Genomic DNA, 22,345 nt, shown 5'->3' with positions numbered 1-22,345 from the left:
TGCGATGCCAGAAAGAAGACAGACAAGGAAAAATAAATAAATAAATAAATAAATAAATAAATAAATAAATAAAGAATAAGCCACAAATATCTGTGCCGACTAGGGATCAATATTAATCTTCTAATCGTTCCAAATTTGAGCAGCATTAGGCAAATACGTGTAACCATAGTAAGTACCACGTTCTTGACTTATTACTTTTCATAAATTCATTTTATGATTTGTACTTTTGGTTTCTGATATTCAGACGCTTAATTCACCAAATGGTAAAGGAGCTATTAGAACCTAGTGGAAGTAAAGACAAATTATTTAGTACTGAAATAAAATAGGTAAAAATTAATCGCACAGGATATTTACATCAAATTATATTAATTTACCATGAATAATAAGTAATAAAATAAGTGAGAAGTTAGTACACATCCTATGATATTGACCAGGAAGTAAAAGTAGGAGCATCTGAAATTTTTTAAGATGGTCGAAAATCTCAATACAACATTCTTTAATTTTGACCATTTTCCTGAAAAAGGCTTTGCATATCAACTGAAGCCTTGACTGATACCATTATCGCTTTGAGTCTTTGCATTTTCAGGATAATAATATTAGTGAGAATTTATGAAGGCTACAAATAATTGTAAGTAAAAGCCTAAAGATTCGTGTCCAAGTATACACACAGAGCATGACCAACAGAAAAACAGTCAATTGTAATGTATCTTCTACACGAGTATGTAATATTTTCAAGACTTCCACTTTGCTACAAAATGTTTTTACACCCTAATTGAAACATATGATAGAATAAAAGATTTCTTTGTGCATTCAGTATTAATGCCTAGTTAAAAAAGATTTACTGTAAACTGTGCTAAACAATAGCCAGAAAAACTTCAAGAATTTGATGCTTTCTTCCCTGCAAGGATCATTGAAATCTGGAGACCTCTACTGAAAGCCTGGTTGAAGAGCAACCGTGTCTGGAACTCTGATACAAATGGGAACCAAGACAAAACAACAATTGGCGCGAATATGAACAGTCCCATAATGCATTCGTATGCCCTTGCCAATTCCATTACTGAATCCCAAACTCCGAGCCCCTTAAAACATGGTCTGCATGCCTGACCAATCTTTGAACATGAAGAAAGAGATTAAGTCACAAAGGAATATATCACAGTCAGATGCTCTTACAAAAAATTTACTATCTTTGAAAAATGTTAATTTCAGCTTCTTCTGGTGACAGCTTTAAAACATGCTAGTCCATTAGCTGTATGACTTGACAATAGAATTTTCACTTCATTCTAGTAGCTTATTGGAGAAAGAGATTCCATGAATTGGAAAACAATATTAAGAGGGACATTGGATAGTAGATGAGTTAAAGTCGACTTACATTTCAAAGTAAACCAAATTGAAAGAATATAAGATGGGGGATTGTTAGAAGGGGATCCAGGATTTAAGCTCTAGGGTTCAACCTTTAAGATTTTTAGTATTGAACTCATTGTATTTTTAAGGTTAAGGGTTCAGACCTACTATTTGTTACAATTTTACTACAATTTTGTTATTGACCGCATCAGATGAACCCGGCGGCATAACACTCCATCCGCCCTGGAGATTGTAAATTTAAATTTTGCTATTTCACCACAGCCCGAGAACGTACCATATTAGCAAGTAAATAGAACAGTAATGATGATCCAAATGATATGCAAAAGAAATGAACTTACAAGAAGAATGCCCCAGCCTGTCGGTACAAAGGCAAGAATGGCAGCAAATAGATCAGTTATGGTGAGGCCACAAACAACAAATAACACGGTCATGACAGATACAAAACCAAGGAATAGAAGTGCTTTCAGAATTCTGAACATGAGCTGAAAATCAGTCCCAAATCTTCGTCTGCCCATTGATACCATCTATAGCAAGCAAGATAACAAGAAGCAGCATCAGAGAAACACATTTAGGCCAACATAAGCATATGCATAGTTGTTTTCATAATATTTCGCACATCGAGTTCAAGCATATAGAAAGGTGGAATATGAATTACTCTGATAGATACTGTCGATGAAGCAGATATTTTGCAATTGAAAAAAAACTAGATATTCTGTAAATAGACATAACTAGGAAAGATATAACTTTGCAATCTGGCTTAACCAAGACCCTGTATCTAGCTGGGAACAACTTTTGGAAGGTGTCTGCTCCTTAGTTACATATATAATTTTTGTATCTGAGCAGTCACCATTTTACTCTATTGTAATTTTTGTCTGCATCTACTTGATGCCTTTTAATGAAAGCTCTATTACTTCATCAAAAAAAAAAAGGAAAGATAAAACTTTGCAATCTGTTGAAACAGCATTTCACTCCCATTAACAGTAAGACTATGGTAAATGTGATTCCTTCGGCCACTTCCTATATATTAGTTTAGTTAAGTTGTAATGTGTCAAGCACGTTAAGAGGTAAATACCTTTAAGACGAGAAGAGCGGTTAGCATAACAAACCAAGAAAGTCCATACACCTGTATGAGATGATTTAATGGAAACCATAAGACTCTTCTCCAAAAAGGAGAAACAAAAGTTAAAAGGAAAGAATGACAAGTAAAGCTCTTACCAGTAAACTTCTGCTGCCATGAGCTATATCAAGATGATAGACAATTCCATATTGGTAAATAAAAAAGCGGAAGGAAAGGATTATGTCAATCACTCTACCCCTAAAATTTGTGTGTTTTAGATGTTCCTGCTCTCCATTCCACCAAGATTCCCAACTTTTATCCGGCGATATCCCAATACCTCCACGATTTCCCATCCACCTCTTCCAATCTGTCCAATCATCTACCGTCTTTTGCCAGTCGAAACCAGATGGATTGAAGACAAAAGGAGCAAACAACCAGGAAGCTACCAAGAACCACATTGAAATAGTAACAAACCAATACAACTGTGAATCGCGATATGATTCCCCATAAACTTCATAGACAATTAACAGCATAAACAGCTCAAGCCCCTTGACAAAGTGACTGCGAGAATACATCCTGTAGTTATCTGCGTACTTTGCATGAAAAACAACAAAGCCACGACCAGTAGCTCGATATTTAGAACCTCCATGCAAGATTGTTCTACCGTAATAATGTGCTTTTGTTCCGAGTTGGAATGTAAAAAATACAGAAGCAAGCTGCAGCTGCATAATTATAAAATCACCCAGGGCTGTGCGAAATCCTCTCTCCAACCCAATTTCCATTACCATAGGGAGTACAAGCAATAATCCCAGCTGAAATACAGACGACGTAGCCATAGCCTCTTCAAGAGCTTTGGATTGACGAACTGTAGGATCCTCCAAAATTCGCTTTTCCAACCCACTCAAGACCATATATAAGCGTCCATAGAGAAAGACATAGACAGTAAGCACAGTAACCTGGAAAATTTAGACTCCAGAATAAAACTCCGGTTGCAGCAGAAATAAATGGCAACAACAAGCTTGAAACTGAAGGAGACAGAAGCTCAATTTTTTTCGAGGACTGGATAACTACTACTAGTTTAGAAACAAGAGAAAATAAAAGTATCTGGACTTCCTTGAAGATAACTAAAGGCAAGGAAACCAGCAGTAGGAGTAAGTACAACATAGTCTGCATAGAGAGCTCAATTCATTCACATGAATGAAATACTTGACACATGAAGTCCAGTTTTCACCATTTAACCAAGTTTATGATTTTCTATACAGCTGAAGGAATTAGGTTAGCTTTTTAATCAAAATTAATCTTTCATATAGTACAGTAGTAGAGCTGCAAGTCACAAGCAATAAATGCAGGGACAAGCCCAGGACTTATTTTCTTTATCCTATTTTGTATTCCAAATACTAGAACTATGATCTGATGGTTAAATAATTTGTTACTCAGAATTGTGTCCTAAATTTGTTTATTGCATACTCATGAACAGATACAAAACGTTCAGAAACAAAATGTGCAAGGAGCATGAGGCTTCATGTCTGTACTAAATCATGAGCCCCAGTACATAGTTTCATGGGTCCTAATTTCTGATTTTCCCCCTTCTGTTTTAGGAATGCCGGAAGATAGGGTATTAACAAAAGAGAGAGAGAGAGAGAGAGAGAGGATGATATGTCTGAAATGGGGAACCACTCTCTGGGGCTGTTTGGATAGCACAAACACACAAACTGCTTGAAGCAGTTCTAAACATTCATCTCTATCAAGATAAACAGATTGAAGTTGAAATAATGTGCTTTAAAAATTGGCCTCTTAAATGTTTAAGCAAAGTTCACTACATAATCATCAGCGCTTTATCAAGCCTCCAAAAAAAAATAAAGAGACGCTGCACGAATCTATAAGTATGCGCTTTTCTGTTACATTTTGTTTTTTATTCATCAACTTCTTTCATATGTGCGTTCCAAAAATTTTATTTCTCATTACTTTTCTTTGGTAATATTTCAGCTATATAGATAATGTCATGCATCAGTTATGCTATATCAGCTAGCATTGTTTACTCGTGCAAAATATTGTTGTTGACTTAGTTTTTTACCACAACAGCTAGCCAGAAACCCTGCCTGATTCCATCAGTCAGATAGTCAAAAGATTTCATGTAATGAAGTGTATGCATAGAACTAAGAGCAGTTTGCATACCATGCTACTGAAGTAGAAACCAACTGTGGTGAAGTAGAATGACAACATCCTGTAGAAGTCAAATCGACGCCCAAGCCTATAGACATCACGGCTCAGTGTCTGTTCTCCGTTTCCATTTGCCACCTTTGCCTCAAATTGAGAGATCTGATTCATCCCCACATCACGACCCTTCCCCACTTGGATGTATTCATGATGTGTTACGAATCCTCCTCGTAAAGTTGAATTATAACCTGAAGATGCACCCCAGTTAAGTACCCAAAAATGCCGTAGCACTGTCACCGTTAAAGAATACTATCTCACCTGAAAAAATATCTTCACTTAGGTTAATTGTTTTAGAAGCTTTACTAACACCACCCCTTGTTACATGAAAGATTCTGTCAAAAATATCAGGATGACCATAATGAAATCTTACCCTGTGAAATTTAAAAAGAGTAAAAACAAAAGTTATGAGTCAATCTTTGAAAAGAGAGAAAATCATAACAATAAAGTAGCACGAGTTAATTGCAATTAAAATAATGTAGTAACCATTTCACCACAATTGGAATAAAAGGTATGCTCGCAGACAGTTGGAAAGGCAAGAGGCCACAGGAAGAAGCATCAAATAAAGCTTCTAATTAATGATCTATATGTAACGAACATTAGCAGCTTCTGGTAACCTACTCTGTATCAGTGGAGAACCTACTTCATTTGAAGGTCAGTAAGAAGACTCACCTTAATGGGTTTGCCAAAACTCTTTGTCCAATGGTTACAAAACTGGTCTCCTGATTGGACATGAACCAAGCAAGCGAAGAGACACTACAACACAAAGGACACAGTAAGCACTTCTATAACAATGTGAGCAATCAAGGACTTGTAACATCAAATATTGCAAACCTTCCGGTAAAAATATGCTCCCTTAAACCTAGTATTGTCGGTTTTCGCTGCCTATGAGGCTTCAAGAATTCCTCCAATACATTCCTCATCTTGAAAGCTTCTTCAAAATAATTATCCTAGAAGTAAAAGGAGTAAGACTCCTTGTACATTATATTATAATGAAGAAGCAGAAAAAATTGAAACTTACTTGATTCATATCTATGGTTTGTAATGCCTCTCCACGAGTAAAAATGATGGCATGATTTTGATTTTCAGGTTTCCCTTCCCCAATTTTAGGAGGACCAGGAAGCTTGATACGGTATATTTCCTAGAATGGTAGCACAAGAAAACACTGCTTATTCCAGTTATATGAAGACAGAAAGATCTTACTTCAGTAAGGAAAACTTTTGCGCAAATAACAAATCATTGAGAAAAAAGCATTTGTTAAAAAAAATTCTTTGTTTTCCTTCGCAGACACACTCATACCTCATCCAATTTATCACCTCCTTTCACCAGTACGGAGTAGTAAACTTTCTCGGACTTCCCATTAACAGTTTCATCACGCTCATCTATGTAAGCAACACGCAAAGATGGATACCTGAAAGGTTGAGAATAGAATTAACAATACCCCCTATTTCCAACTAGTGGAGTACTCAGATATTCCAACTTACGTCAACATGAGATTCAGAATATTGACATAACAACTACGGTCTCGCTGTTCACTGGATTTCTTCTGAGCACCATAGATTTGACAAGACACAACATAGGTGAACTTCAGATCTGCCAATGCCTGTGCACGCTCCTTCAGTGCTCTGTAATCTGTTTGATTCATATCAATGATTCGATAACCTCCAAAAATTGCTGCAAAGTAAAGAGTAGATAGTTAGCACCAACCACATCCAACTCACAGTCTCACGTATGTATCAGTACACAATGAAACAAAAAGATTCAAGTAGCACCTTTGTCCTCTGCAAAATCTAGAAAGTACTGAAGCTCAAGAGCCTCCCTGTAGTACATCATTCCTCTCACTGGAATTTCACGAGCACAATAGAAGAAGAGAGCATAGTTGAGTGAAAACAAAATATACTGTCAGAAGTTGCATGAAATATCAAATATGTTATTGCTATTTCACCTGTCCTTGCAAGTGTCTGTCCTCTGTAAGATACCCAGTAACGAATCAATTCATTCCTGTCTTTATTTAAGCATCCCATCTTAGGATCATTGATGCGGTCCTCAAAATTTTTCCATTGATCTATTTCATGGCCAAATAAAAACAACTAAATTTAGTGCTTTATCTGTGTTGCAATGCGATACAGCAATTAACAAGCCACAGATTACACACTCACCTGGATATATCTTCTGAAGGTAAAACAGAGTGGTAATACCATCCTCATTTTCCTTGTTAAGTTCCTCATCAGAATAGAGAACATCTTCATTATAGTAAGGAGTTAAGACACTGGACATTAAACAAAAATATTAAAATCAGTTCTGCATTTGCAGCACACCAAGCAGACACGTCGTTGCAACATGAGAAAATAGTATAAAACATGAATATCAAGCAATATAAGATATTTAGAGGAAGAATTTAAAAGTAACAAGCATGGTAAGTAGAGAATTGGTGTTTTCAGAACCAATCAAGTGAACAAACGAAAGAAGAAGTTTCTCAAGTGCCTGTTGTCATTCATTTAATATATGAAAGTGAGTCCCCATATTTTCTACAAAAATTTCTTTTCTATTGTCGTTTTTTCCCCTCAAAATCCTCGTACCACAGCTGTCAAATATCTGTACGGTGTCTGTGTGTCCATAACAGAGGACAAGCATCTGCTGATAACTGCTTTTCTAAACCTATTAATAAGGGAGTGTACTCCCTTTATCCCCAAAACTTGATCTGCTCTTCTTTTTAGTCATTCGTAAGGAACTCGCATTTTATCATTATAGAAATAATTTCTCTGTCCAATGTTCAATGTATTATAATCATACAGTACTCTATATCATGCCATACTTGATATCACAATTTCAACTAACTACTCAGACTTCAAACTATGGTTTTAAGTACTACAAACTCAAAATATCATCTGTACAAACAGTTTACTCTTAGTTTCATTTTTAATTGGAACAGTGAGTTGAAAAATGAAAGAGTGAGCACTTTCCTCTACAATTAAAGATCCATTCAAGCTGTATATGGAGCATAATAGTGGACAAGCATCTTCTAATTTACTGTTCACTTAAAACTGTAAGTTGGAAGATGCTGAATCAGCATTCAGCCCATCAGTAACAAATTCTATAAAGGTTTGCTTTGTCACTACAAGATTCATTTGTCAAACTACCACTTTAGCAGTGTGGCAGACCAACATAACTTTAGTTCCTGATATATAGCTTTAGGGATGGCAATGGCAATGGCAATGGCGCGGGGCGGGGCGGGTTTGAAGCTTATGCGGGGCGGGGCGGGGGAACTCTGATGTGGACGTGAGTTGGAAAATAAAAAATGTTAAGCGCGGCGGGTCAAAGATTTCAATCTTTTTTGGTATTCAGGAGCCCGCTGGTTTTTCGTATCTAATGAAGCCAGCCATATATTATCACCATTAAACTGATTTTATCTCTAGTTCCTTACAGTTTGTATAATATAATATTGTCACATAATCTCTTGATCATAATCACCCTTAATGAAATCTGTACTCCCAGTCTACACAACGAATACGAGAGAAAATTGCTTTGGTTTATTAACTCTAAGGAATCAATCATGTACAGGACTGGAATATGTTGTCCTATTTTTCTATTAGTTTGTTTTCTTAGTTTTCAGTTTAATTGTTGGCGTCTTTATTGGTTTTAATTGGTTGTTTCAAATTATAATTTTCTCTGCAATATGTAAAAATTATTATATTCTTGTAAATTAAATGTTATCTTAAAGAATTTACTTGATAAGTCTAAAGGAGTTGGACAAGAAGTTTTTAGGAATGATAAATATTAACTTCATAGATACTTCATTTTTTTAAAACTTAAAACAGAAAAATCCAACCGAGATGTTAAAATTTGAATTTGATAAATAACAAAGTGAGAAAGAAAAGAAAACTTAAGCGGGGCGGGTTTATCTGGGGCGGGGAGGTTTAAAAACTGAAAAATACTATGTTTTGGAGGGGGGGGGGTTAAGCTCAACCCGCCCCGCGCCATTGCCACTCCTATATAGCTTCAGCAATGCTGCATAAAGAACAACATCTGGGGAATGCTTCATAAAATTCACCAGCAAAGCAATAAAGGTCCTTTAATTCTAGCTCAGAACTAACCTGAAAGAAAGCATATTACGAACTTTTGGAGCATCTGGCATTTTCATAAAAAGGGAGTTTGCGAAAAAGGTCATTCGACGACGAGCATCCAAATTCGTTGGCACATTAATTGCAGATTCTTTCACAGTCAACAATAAATTAAGCCTGATAACCTATAGAACAAATGTGGTACAGAAGAGCCAGATAAAAAGCATTAGTAAGATATAAGAGCGTGATTTAAAGAATTAACAAAGAAACAAAGCTCAGATTTCAAAATACCTTTTCCCTCCAAGATCTGTTATGAGTAAGATAGATATTTATCCTTTCAAATATCTGCTCCTTTCTGTCAACCTGGTGAGCTCTCTCCAGAATTCTAAGGGAAAAAAGAAAAGAAAATACAAATTGTACATCAAAATTGAAGATGCTCGTTACAATGCAGACTTGATTGCCTAAATCTCGTGTCCTCTGAGAAAACTACTTTCTGTCAAGAACTTACTCATGGCCATCAACCATAACATCTTGAATGATAATTTCCATGATATCTTGGATAAGGTTAATCATAGGGGATCTTTTCGCCTCTTCATCTTCATAATCAGTCACCTGTAAGTACCATATTAAACACACAGAACGTACTAGCAGACAACTCAACGTCCAAAATTTCTTCAAAAAGCAGAAAAATACAGAAGGAAGCAGTTAGAACTAGTTAGTTGTGTTTGTACAAATACATGTATTGCACTAACCAGCAGATTCAAGAATCTCTCCAATTTATCATTCAGTAAGGGCAACCCACTCATCCGAAATTTCCTTAAGAACCTTCTTTCTTTTATGCTGTCATCTACTTCTTTGCGTATCTGCTCCACAACCCTATAAAAGAGACCAAATTCCAAGTGGTCATATGGCTTCTTCGCGACAAATTACGGGAAAACTGTATGACAAGTATGGACCTGAACCTTCAGCATTAGATAGTCCGAAAAATAAACAAGAAAATAGTACTTGAAAATGCCTTACATCTTGTCATCTTTGTTTTCCAGAATGCCGACCAGCAAATATCTGAGTGTCTCATAGCATTCAATCACTGCAGAGCGCATAAAATCATCACTTTTAATCTTCCGGAACAGGTCAGCATCTTCTTTTCCCCTGAAATCTTTTGCCATATCCAGTGCTATCGGAATCTAATAAGAATCAGGTGAAAAAACTGAGCCAAAAAAGGAATTTCGCAATGATCTTAAAATAAACAACAGGAATCAAGTATCACCTTACTAGCGAGCAAGAAAGGAGGCCACTGAATAACAGAGACTTCACTTGATGAATAGGGTACAAGAAGCAGATCTCTTTCCCTGGAAGTTCACAGCAACAAAGGAATCACCAACTTAATTTTAAAGTGCATAACTACCAAAATCTATTCACTAAGTTCGGAGCATAATGAACTTCAGGCATAGTCCCCACTTATGGTTGATGAGATCCTCCATCCGCAAGGAAAGTATGAACTCATTCCACATCTGAGAGAACTTCGCAATGTTCTTCCTTTCCAAAGAATCATCCTACCACAGTAACACAAAGTTCAGCAGAACTAAAAATAGTTAAAGAAGGACAAAGGATTTGTGATGATGCAAGAATGTGGGAGCATCAATTTGCATATATAAGTAAGTGCTACCTGATGTCTATGTTTTCTTTCAGCTTTTGACGATGGCACAAGACGTTCACTAAAAGCTGAAGGAATTGACTCAAACCGTGATCGTAACATCCCTAGAGTCCTTATCTGAAAAACAAAAAAGTAGAAATAGGTAACAGTGTGACAATTTTTTTCAAGAGGAACCAGAATAATTCAGTCCAAGAAATAATTCATCGCTTCAATAGAATTAACCAACCTCGCCGAGGTGGCTGAATGCACCATAGATCCCTCCAACAATTGTAGAGAATATAGCATACCAAATTTGTGTGTCCATGAAATAGACCTACAGGCAATCCACATCTCTTAGAACTCAACATCAGATTGTCATTCTCAAGTGGTTTTTCTTCCATAACTTACCAGAAGAATTGGCGCCCATATGACAATCACTACTCCAATGTTATGTGGCACTGAATAATATTCAAATTCGAAATGATTAAGCACATTTTGGCAACAAAGCAAGGTCAAAGATTTCGGACAAAGACTTACTATGTGGAAAGAACTCATGCCAGTCAAAGCTTGTGACTCTTATATCCATAATTGTCTTGGTAGGCTGCACTAATGGCAATATCTGTAGGGAAAGGCAAAAAGAGACACGGAGGAAACAAGAACAATCCAATTAAGAACCATCACGTACTGAAAGGACAGAGAGATCTGAGGAAAATTGAAGTTTCAGCTTGACTTTCATTCATTTTCTTCTTCTTGAAGAAGGAAACGGAGTGGATGCTTTTGTCAATTGAAGTTGCAAATAACACCGTTAGTCTTAAGTAATGCTTCTGAAGCAGTACATATTAGTCTATTGAGATAGAAATTGGTCTAAAAAATAATTCAGAATTGACATTAAAGTGCAACATCAAAAAAACTGATCCCTAACCTTGTAGTGCAAGCCAACCATGCACCATAGTTTCTAAGAACATCTTAGTTTGAACAGCTAGAACCAAATAACCAATACTCCTAAAGGGACAAAAGGTGTCGCAGATAGAGTTGAATAATGTGTGGAAGTCCTTTCAGAAAAGCCACGTTGAAAGAACATAACATGACGGTTATGCGGAGGTAGAATGCAACGTGGACAAGTCTATTCACAACAGTCTAATGATGTGGCAATCCATGTCGACAGTATCATTAAGACAACCTTTTGATGACATAGCAGTTACGTCAGAATCACGTGGATTGCATGTTATGTAGGAACCCACGACAGTTATACAAGTTTTCGTTTACATATTTTTTTAAATTTATTTTTTCTCACATGTGGAATAAGGTAGTCATAAAGATAACCACTCCTCAGACATGCTAAAATGGATTTACAAGGAGAAAAGGAATAATAGAGCTTAAGGAAAAACATTACCTCAACATAGTAGCTGAATGCGAGCTTGCTAATGATGAGCATGATCCAGAAGAGAGTGTACCTGAGCAAATAAAATGAAGGAATGAAATGTTAGATCAGTTCGCTGCACCAAACATGATTACGAGTATTCACTAATCACTACAACCCATTAACCTTGCCCCACATCCACACACAGAATACGAAAAACGAATACGAAAGGAACAGAAGAATAGAAATGCTATCCAACAAGACTTGTTTATATGTGTAAAGATATAAGACAAATGAGTTCTTACTTTAAAAGGGAGAACATGTCTTCGTGCATGCCTCTTCCAACATAAAGCTTAGGCTGGAAACACTATAGCTATTAGACAAATGTGACAGAACTGTCCATAAAAGTACCAAAGCATAAATATGCTGACCTGAGCCCACCACATAAGGAGGGTGATGATTCGCCAATTTGAACGCTCCATGGATTTCCGCAAGAAAGGGAAGAAAAATAGAAAGACAGCCAATATCTCTGGTATCAAGTAAATAGCAACACAGTAGTAATACAGTGACTCATTTTGAATATAACCTCCCAAATTACTCAAGATTCTCAAAACTCCCCCTGGATCCTGAACAGACTTTGAATAAGCAACAGGCATGACAACAACCCAGAATGCGGCAAATGTAAATTTCAGAAGGTAGCGAAGAATCTGGGTAAACTTTAAGCTCCTCCAAGCTCTCAAACTAAGAATTATGTCCAAAGTAGCTGCAGAAAGCACATATCGATGGACCAACGCTCAGCTTCCAAATGAAATACAGTCACTATCAAAAGTGGTAAAATCTAGATGCACTCCTTACACTTTCAATAAAAGAGTTCCCGGTGGGCGATAAAGAAAGGAAATTAAATAAGGTAATGCAAGTACCTCTCAACGCATTAAGAATAGCAGCAGTTATGAAAATGCTCAAGACGCTTTTGAAAACATCCGCGTCAAAAATCACGGACAAAGATCCTGACTGATTCCACGCAATGATAACCATTGCCTGAGAGGGAGTGAAATGAGATCATTACAAATATTTTATAAAGATGACATGAGCTACAACGGAACTTCAATATATTTGCAAGTATAATTTTTTATATTGTAAAAACCCAAGCACCCAACTCAAAATAATGGCAACGCATGTTTGGCCCTTAATATTTATTAACCACCTCAATATCTTCAATAAAAATATTCTTATTCTTAACAACACCAGAACAAGAACTCATAACACTCTAAGTGATCAGGTAACTGTCAATTGGAGGACTTACTGTGGACATGCAAGGTAAATATATGGCATACCATGTGTCAAGTTAACGAATCTGAACTCTTCAGTCCAGTATCCGTTAAATTCAATGCCAACCCAGAAAAACAAACCCCAAGAATTCAGCAATAGTTACACCAATAAATTTCGACTCTAATCATCTAAAATACATCAAAAAGATTTAAAGAAAGCTATAACATTCGCCTATGTGAGCTTTGCTAAGCAGTGACAGACTTAAAGGAGGAGGCCGCATATGATAAATTTCTAAGAGTCTGAATAAAGCGGAATGAACTCAGATGATTCATCCAAACAATCCCCACTAGTTCAGAATCCAGGGCTCAGTCGATCGATGCCTTTTTCGTTAATGACCGCGCTTTAGTTGTGTTTTGCCCTTCCCAACAGACTTTAGCCTCTTTTTTGCACTTTTTGCCTTTGATAACACTGCTCTTCAACCGCAAAATAGCCAAGGGTGGATATTTGAATAACTATACATTTCAGTGGCATCTATATTGAGATTTAAATTCTTAGTACGCTTGGTTTTCTAAGTACTGCAGAAGAATAACGGATTATATCCAATAAAATACTAGAACTATCTTGAAGCACCAGATCCCTTAACATTTACTGGGGAATGTGTAGCACTCAGACCTGCTGAGTAGTTCCATTTCCAAAGAGTGCTTGTACTAACTTATAATGGTTGTGTGGCCTTACTATATCTGTTTTCTCCCATCCCTTGTAAATATGTTCCCACACAGTTTATACTACGAAGACAAGGAAAGAAGAGCGTGCAGATTTTCAAATAAAACATAGCATACCTGAAGTGCCAATATAAAAAATATCCACATCCGGTCAAAACTCCTATAAAGGTGCCAAAAAGTTCGAATTTCAACAAAATTTGTCTTAGGCTTCCTCCCTCCAGTAGCACCATTATTATGTCCCTGATAATCAAGCTATGTTAGTCCAATTATAGAGAAACATGAGAGAATACTGTGTCTAAAACAAAGAAAATGTGAGGACAAAGTAAAGCCAAATTCTACAAGTTTAACAATTTCAGGTATTCTGAACGTCTTAGTTAACTTGCCAAGGAATGTTAGAATATTCACTTCGGAAGTCAAGATACCGACCTGCCAGACTTTCAGAGAAGAACAATTACGTACCTTCTTTTCTCCCGGAGTCAAGGATCATGTGTTCTTTTAATATTTTATTTTCCAGTTTTTATCTTTTGGCGTATTGGTACAGTAGAAAAAGTTCATTCTCCTTTTCCGCAGCTCCAAAAAACAAAGTTTGTCTAATAAGTTTAACATGGAAGTTATGAGTGAACACTTCAAAGCTAAGCATGGTTTATAAGAGAATGAATATCCAAAACAAAACAATCCTCAACAAGTGGAGCGCCTTATATTTTTAATCGCATTTAAAGAGCAACAAAATTCTCTTAGTTTTACACCTGCTATGTGGAAGTTGGAACTAACTCAAGCTAAGCACTCTTAGTGCTCAAACTTACTCGGGCAAAGAACTCAAAAAGAATGTACAGTATACAGTGGTTCACATGCTAAAGGTTTGATGACTATTTTTATTCTTAATGCGATTCAAAAGTGATGCAAATTGTTGAGTTCCCACATTGGTGGGTTAAGGGTGATTTGGTCTCTTTATATGGTCTAGGGAAATCCTCCCCTGTTGAGCTAGCTTTTGGGGTTGATTTAGGACCAAGGTCCAATTTTTTATCACAAAAAACCTACTCAAACTTACTTGCGTAAACAAATTTCTTATTCAAAGAACTTCACTTCCTATTTACATGCAATGCGTGAGTCTAAATATCTCATGTGAATGGGTTGAATTCTGGTTCAGGCTCAGGATGCAACATCATGTTAAAGAATCAAATCACCCAATAGAAAACCAATTGGCAGTAAGTGGCAGCCAAGATCTTGCCAAAGTAACTTGCGCTCTTCTATTTAACCAGATATATTCTTTCATTTTTAAATATATATAAGTACAAACGAATATAACATTCTTGAAGTATAATTAATTTTTCTGTTGAGGTAAGGCAGCAAGAGTTGATCTAGAGACAACATTTTATGATGGGATCTTGCAAACCAATATCATAACCTTATTTAAGGAAGCATAATTCAATACAATGGAATAATCTAGTGAATAAATTTGATGCCATGGAGAGTTTCGTGCTTCCATTAGTATACAGGAACCTCGGGAAGTTAATAGGACTTAAATATAGCTACCCAAGGTCGTCAAAACTACTAAATAATATCTCTTACACTATCTCTACAGACATGGTAATATATCTGATAAGAGACACATACCACATTTGCTTTAATTATTTTTTCTGAGTGCACGAAGAAATCAGCTTTTTTGTCCATTGGCCAACCTAGCTTAAAACATTTATCGGACCTGCAAAGGAAGAGTATAAGTCTCTTCTTCCTTAGCCAGCAAAAACAAAATTATAACGTGTTATACAATTGATTACCAAAAGTATTCATTCAGATCATCATAATTTCTCCATGCTGAATGGCTTGCTGTCCCACTCTGGTTTCTCCTAGCTTCCTTTTTCAGCAAAAATAATTCATATAAGGTGATAAACAACAATACTCTGAAGCAAATAGCACAAATATAGGAGTTACCTTACGAATGACTTCATAAATAGGGGTTACAACATCCCGCAGGAAAGACTCCTCGCCATGGGACACTGGTTGATATGCACCTCCACTGACAGGAAGTACATTTCCAAATAGTATTCCATGCATCTCATGTGCCATCTGATTTTTAGAAGTACAAAAAGCACACACACCAATCGAGGGTTACTTCTTATACAAATAATGTAGCGCTATTTCTGAAAAAGAACATGGAGAACAATCTCTACAATCCATCTGAAATACTTGTGTGCAATGTGTATAGAACTCTTGCATTACATGTGTGCAATGCGTATAACACGACTGGACAGTTCACTATGGAGAAATGATCGCATCAATCAAGCATCGCAAAACTGGTCACATTCCATGAAGAGGTCACACGGTAACATTTTACATGTTGTCACACTGTTCCTCTACGTCCACTTCACCCTTCCAAAAAAAAAAAACTAAGTGTCCCTTAAGACGTATTTATCTTGGTATTACCGTATTAGTATCATGTCAGTTCTTCAGTGTGTGAGAATAGTGCACATGAAATGGTCCACAAGAGACAACACAAGCAGTGATTGATGTAAACTGACCAGCAGATTCTATGTACTGAAGATATAGATAGATATCCAAGCAATCCAATATAATAATAGAGAAGCATTATCTCATCTGATAAGAAAGCAAACCTACATTATGGAAGATATAGCAAAGGCATTCTGGCATAAATCGTATATTTGAAGCTTCCCCCCATATAAGAAGATATAGGCCAATATAAAGAAGCTCCAACTGTAGCTTGTCACAACCCTGAGGAAACCTGAAACACAAGACGTTAAGGCCAAGCAAGAGAAAAATCGCTTCCTGTCCCATTTCTATAATACAATACTACTACCTGAGAATCAAATATATTTTTTACTTCGAGTATGACTTTTCAAACATCTTCTAAATATGTTTTAATTATAAAAATTGTGACTTATAGTACGTTTAATACAATTTTTAAGTATGTAAATTTAACGTAAGGAGTAAAGAACTGAGCTTCATATTTACGGCAGCAATGAGCAGGTTTGGAATCTGTACGCTGAGCTGATTCATTCACTTTAGGATGAAAGGAATAATGTATACATATTTTTTTTTGGAAAAATGAAAAAGAAGCAAATCAATTCATCGTATTCTAGGAGGTTGTGCTTGTAATTTCATAATCGCTACTCGGCTCACCTGAGGTTTGAAGGACAGTGCAAATATTTGCCCCATGATTCATAGTTTTTGAATATCTTATCCTTCAGCTGCTGAACTGTATACACGTCCAACTGCAAAAATGTTCTCTTGGACTCAACTTTCAAGAGAAAAGTGCCAAAAAGGTTGTCTGCTAAGCAGACAAAATAAGTAGAGACCTATATGCATATTTAATCAAACTGGCATAATTATTAAATGAGCAGATACACAGTTACCTGATTATAATTTGCATCTTCCTCCACACTCTTGTTTCTTATATCCATGTTTGCGAGTAGCAATATTAAGTGCTCCCTTTGATTTGCCACATTTGCTTTCTTGATTCCACATAAATCAGCAGCAAGATACAGTCAGATGAAGTTAGGAAATCTCAACTATCAGCATGTTGAAGGAAATAGTACTAGAAGCAATTGAAAACTGCTAAATGCCACATCTTTGTTCTAAGGCATCACAAAGAGTATCGAATGCAATTAACAGAACCAAGGCGAACTCAAGGAGGTAGCTTCCTGTAAGGTGGTATACATATTCCTGATATACTAAGGTATGCCATAACATATCTCACAGCACCCCCAAGTGCGATGCAATAGAAATTAAAAGAAATCACAGACTAGCAGGTGGTTCGATTTCAACAAGAGAGACTTGCAAAATGTAGGATTTCATCGAGGAAGAGTTTAAAGTACCTCTGAAGTTCAAACAGAAACTCATGAATTCATGTAAGCATTTTGGTTTCACATGTATTTGGTAAACACTTTTTTTTTTTGATAAGGTAATGTATTTGGTAAACACTCATTTAGTTAGTTGTTTTCTGGAGTGTTTTTTTTTATGTATTCGGTAAACACTTCAGAAAACAACTAACTAAATGAGGTCAGATAAGCTTTACATGTTTGAGATTTTTTCTTCACTAGTAAATTCTGCTCATTTCCAACTGGACACCACACATGCTTCATATAATTTGTTGAACGATAGAACGAAGAATTTATCCTGGCTTGAATGCACTGTTATCATCAGACAGCCAAGGGAAGATCCAGGCAGCCATGCATATTAACTGAAGATATCTTCAGTAGCATTCTGTGGGAATTGGGTTCCAAACAAGTGCTACTCATAAGTCGTAGTTATAAAAATGTCGGGAAGTAGTGGGTTTCAGAAAGGAGGTGGTGGTTAAAACACAAACATGTTTCAATGAAACAGATTTCAGATACATGATTTTCTAGGTGGAATGAGTTGAAACAGTATGGAATGAACTTTCAGATCCAAACTCAACTTTAACCTTCAACTCCCGAAATGGTGACACCAACATCTCATTAACCTGACTCTGCTGTCTAAAACAATATAGCTTCAAAATGAAAATTTACACTGGCGAAGAGCTGAAATGAACATTAACTATTCATCCAGTGTCACCTTTTGTACGAGAGATTGTCACCGTTCAGAACTTGAGATTTTTTTGGTGTGAATGAAATTTTTGCAATACAAAGAAATGCAACAGCTAATGGCCACTTAAGCACGTTGAGACAATTAGTTTTTGAACGCCTGCCTAGAGAGTCATGGTCAGTACTATATTTTACCTGGAAGCCAAAGGCTGAAGCAAGCCATTCGAGTATATCATTGACTGACTTATCCTTGTCATCAGGCATTCTGAGAACAGGAAGATTATTCATATTTCTTATAGCTCGAAGAGCAGCCTTAATCTGATCAAGAAAGACAATTACATCAACCTTTCTATAATAATAATGATACAGAAGTACTCTTTAATCACACAAAAGGAGCATGCCAGCAAATGAAACTGAGATTAAAGCAAACTTCCATAAAACCTCAGGAAGTTCCATTATTGCCGGTTTGACCCCAACAGCATAAATAGGAAGAATGTTGTAGTGCTCATAGTATTCTCTTTTCTCTTCGACATCTTTGGCATATCTATGTGTCTGTGAAGAAAAAGACACTAGAGCTTCAAGTTTTCATAAGAGGGATAAGTACTGGAAAAGTCAAAGGACTACATACGAACACAGATCAAACCTCATCATCCACTTTTGAAGAGGGTACCACTGTCCTCAGCACATCATATAGCACACTTGCAATTTGATAGATCTTAGCCATCTCTTCTCTAATAAAGCAACCAAGGTCAATCCGTAATTAAATGAACAGCGGCTAAGAATTCCAAAAAGGTCATGAAATTTAGGTTGAAGTCTCACGGTTTCTTTGTTTGATGGCCATCTCTGATATTTTTCTCATAGAAATTCTGGTAGAATTTTTGAATTTCTCTAGGATCATTTCTTGCAAGTTGAGGTTGAGTTTCTTCTTCTTCCTACAATCAACAAAAACAGTACAAATTTTGCGTCCTGCTAATCATTGAGAGGATTTCAAAGCTTTTAACACTAAAGATATAGAACATGAACAAATTAAAAGATGAAAATGAACTACTTATTTACGGAAATAACAAATACGGGTACTGTCAAACAAACATGTCAAATGCAAAATATTTGTCACAACCACACAGTTTCAACACGTAAACAAGAAAATGGCAGGAACAGGCTTTAACCCCGAGGTTGAAGTAGTATGCACTCCAGACAATGAACACCACTAAAAGGAAAGAACTTGTTATTTTGGAACACATTGAGGCCATATCCCACCATAATGGGATATCAGTTGAATTGTGCAGATACTGGCTAAATGTGAAATAATGCCATGAATAGGTTTCAGGGGGAGCCTATTGTAAAACCCATCTGCTTAAGTCACTCCTCCATGTCAACTTGCGGAAGGTCGTTCCGTCCATATGGCTATACCAAACAACATGCGGGAGACTACACTTAAGAAGGGAGCTTTTTATGATGAAACCACAAAGCTTTAACTTGCATATGATGCCCCTACCCTTTCAAGTCTATGTAACAGGTATGTCTTGAATTGACGAACGCCACGCCCACTTGATGTTGGATCCATCCTATGAGCCTTTTCGAAAGCATGGAAGCGACCTAATTTAAAAATATATAAAAAGGAGGAATTGATGAGAAAGCGTAAATCGAATATCAGTGAAGACAATTACTAGCACCAAGTAAAGATAAGAGAGCATAATATAACATTGACCTCTCCTCAACATAACAACAACAACAACATAATACCCGGTGTATTCCCACATTATGAGGTCTGGGGAGAGTAAAGTGTACGCAGACCTTACCTCTACCGTGTGGAGGTAGAGTGGCAGTTTCCAAAAGACCCTCAGCTCCTGCTATATGACTAATCATGACACTGCATTGTTTCAAAACATAACCTAGTATCTCCAGTACTAACGGTCCACATATGATTTTTGCGCATCCAATCTCAGTTAAATGAAACCAAAAAAAGCATTCACGCCCCCCACCAAAAGTCTCCAACATAAACAGTAGGTGCTCTGGTTGTTAAGCATAGGAGGCATGGACAGTACACCGATTTAATTAGAGTCTCTCAAGTAATACATAAACATCATCTTGTGAATCCTAATGTATCTCGCATTATTGAGCAACTTTGAGGTGATCTTCATACAGACTACAAGAGAAGCCCGCTAGAGATTTTGTCAAGGCCACAATGCGAGATTGTTTTGCTGTGTTTCCCTCCCTCATAAGCCACAACTTTTGGGTGCCTCATAATGATTTTTTACTTGGGGAAAACACCAGCTGGAGTTTTCTTCAGCTCCTTCCAAGGCATAAAAGTAGAAATGCTCTCGGCAGCTTTATGCATTGTTAGTCAAACTAAGTTAAAGTAGCTTCAATATGACTGCAATTCAATAAATTTAGCATTCTAACTATTAGAACCAAACCTGATCAGCCCACAAGTCAAAACACTGATGTACATTTTCAGAATTCCACATCATGTGAAGTTGCCAAAAATCCTTGCCATGCCTACCACACGCCTTTATAACTAAATAGATAAAGGAACCGCATGGATGTTCTTTGTAATAAGTGTGCCTCGAATTACCAATTACTCATCCTATAAATTTTATGAGGTCCCATATGCACTAGTTGATTTCAGATATAACTTGAAAGATTTTCTATGTTTATATTTAACTTGACCGCTATAAAGATCCAAAGTAACCTGTTGTTGGTCATATAACTACAAAAACTAAGGGCTTGAATCTTTATTTTAAATTAAACATTAGGTGACTTCTTCTCATTTGCCTACGCTTTGGTGGGCAAGTCACTCGATACTTGTGCTGGTGGGAAGTAGCAGGTGCCAGTGGAATATAAAGGGGAGTGCAAGCTAGGCTGGACACCACCAGCATTAGAAAAAAGAAATCTTTATCTCAAATTTAAACTTTAAAATAAGAACTACGGACTTGAAATTAAACACACCCTACGAGAATTTTATTTTAGTTTATTATACCTATTGACTCCAAATGTAAGCTAAATCCTTAAGTGAATTTCCATGTTAATCATAAGGTACAAAAATTCCAATCAGTAGAACTAAATTATCAAATTAAAGCAGTCAGACATCAGAGAAGAAAAAAAAATTAAAAATCTATCAAATTTGCTTACAGAGATAAGCAACTCTAGGATTTTCTTTTTCGACTTCATTAGCAACACGAAGAATAGGAGCAATGGAGGCTAAGGAGGAAGGCACAAGTTCACTATCCAATGAATTTTGATCTTCACCGGCGGCAGGGTCTACCATAGTGGGGGCCTTGGAAACCCGTCTAGATGCCGTTCTAGGCGGTGGGCCCCCTTCCACCTTCGTTCCACTCGTACTCGCCATAATTTTCCCAAATTCTCTGGTTCTTTCGCCAGAGTAGTAGTAAAGAAAGACATAATTTGTGTATATATTACTTAGTGTTATGGAGATACTTTGGATGGAAAGTGGGGGCAAATAGGGAGGGAGGGGGGCTTTAGCTTTTGATTTCTCTATGAGCAAGAAAAGAATGTGACTGTGATAGAGTAGTAGAAAGATTTCAAACTTCTTTTTCTTTCTTTTTGTTGGAAATCTTGTTTGTATGCGGGTTTTTGGATTTGCTTTATAGCTTTAATGGTGTGATTGATGAGAGAGATATTGTTAAAGAAAGGGGAGAGAAGAGGGCGCACTTTGCTTTGCTTCGACCAAGCACTTTGATACAGACGACCAAAAAAAAGAAAAGAAAGCAAGAGATAGGACCCCGAGCCGCGCCGCTGAGGATAAAAGAGGAAAGTTGAACGGAGTTCCGTACGTTAATCATTTCCGCGCTTTATTATGCATTTTCATGTTACTAATATATCGTTTCCTCTTGCTTTTTTGAGCCGATGGTTTCCTGAAAATAGTCTCTCTATCCTTCGGGGTAGGGGTAATATTTGCGTACATATTACCCTCCCAGACCCCGCTTGTGGGATTATACTGAGTTGTTGTTATTGTTGTTGTTGTTACACATCACCTGAACCGTTAATTATTTATTGGGTTATCGGTTTTGGGTTATTGGGTTAACAATTCGGTAACGGGTTAAAAAAATTATTGGGGTTATCGGTTCGGGCTCGGTTTGGCAATTCTGTTATTGGGTAAAACCGATAACCCAATAAGGATTAACTA

General features: G+C 36.7%; 1 protein-coding gene across 2 annotated transcripts; it reads right to left on the bottom strand.

The window, feature by feature from the left end:
* Positions 1 to 674: 674 nt before the first annotated feature.
* LOC104236817 (callose synthase 7-like) lies at positions 675 to 21,923 on the bottom strand. 2 transcript variants are annotated; one of them, XM_009790863.2, is made up of 42 exons: positions 21,331 to 21,923; positions 19,694 to 19,794; positions 19,018 to 19,130; positions 18,842 to 18,929; positions 18,640 to 18,750; positions 18,394 to 18,516; positions 17,050 to 17,148; positions 16,817 to 16,908; positions 16,295 to 16,418; positions 15,611 to 15,745; positions 15,457 to 15,533; positions 15,293 to 15,380; positions 13,796 to 13,918; positions 12,608 to 12,725; positions 12,119 to 12,450; positions 11,993 to 12,045; positions 11,721 to 11,781; positions 10,865 to 10,946; positions 10,736 to 10,785; positions 10,575 to 10,661; positions 10,361 to 10,465; positions 10,153 to 10,247; positions 9,962 to 10,043; positions 9,715 to 9,878; positions 9,447 to 9,570; positions 9,203 to 9,306; positions 8,986 to 9,079; positions 8,728 to 8,879; positions 6,793 to 6,902; positions 6,579 to 6,698; positions 6,406 to 6,474; positions 6,118 to 6,307; positions 5,933 to 6,044; positions 5,655 to 5,774; positions 5,468 to 5,583; positions 5,306 to 5,389; positions 4,895 to 5,007; positions 4,595 to 4,824; positions 2,578 to 3,375; positions 2,435 to 2,485; positions 1,701 to 1,886; positions 675 to 1,109 (listed from the first exon to the last, which is right to left on the bottom strand). In XM_009790863.2, exons 1-42 carry the CDS (start codon positions 21,545 to 21,547, stop codon positions 876 to 878), a joined length of 5,727 nt encoding a protein of 1,908 aa, XP_009789165.1. In that variant the 5' UTR covers positions 21,548 to 21,923; the 3' UTR covers positions 675 to 875. The 2 variants fall into 2 exon arrangements, with proteins under 2 accessions (XP_009789165.1, XP_070006827.1); XM_070150726.1 differs by lacking the exon at positions 21,331 to 21,923 and adding an exon at positions 19,998 to 21,264.
* Between the last annotated feature and the right edge of the window lie 422 nt (positions 21,924 to 22,345).

Source organism: Nicotiana sylvestris, chromosome 7 (genome assembly GCF_000393655.2).
Source record: "Nicotiana sylvestris chromosome 7, ASM39365v2, whole genome shotgun sequence".
Taxonomy (NCBI): Eukaryota; Viridiplantae; Streptophyta; class Magnoliopsida; order Solanales; family Solanaceae; genus Nicotiana; species Nicotiana sylvestris.
This window is presented reverse-complemented; position numbering and strand designations above follow the sequence as displayed.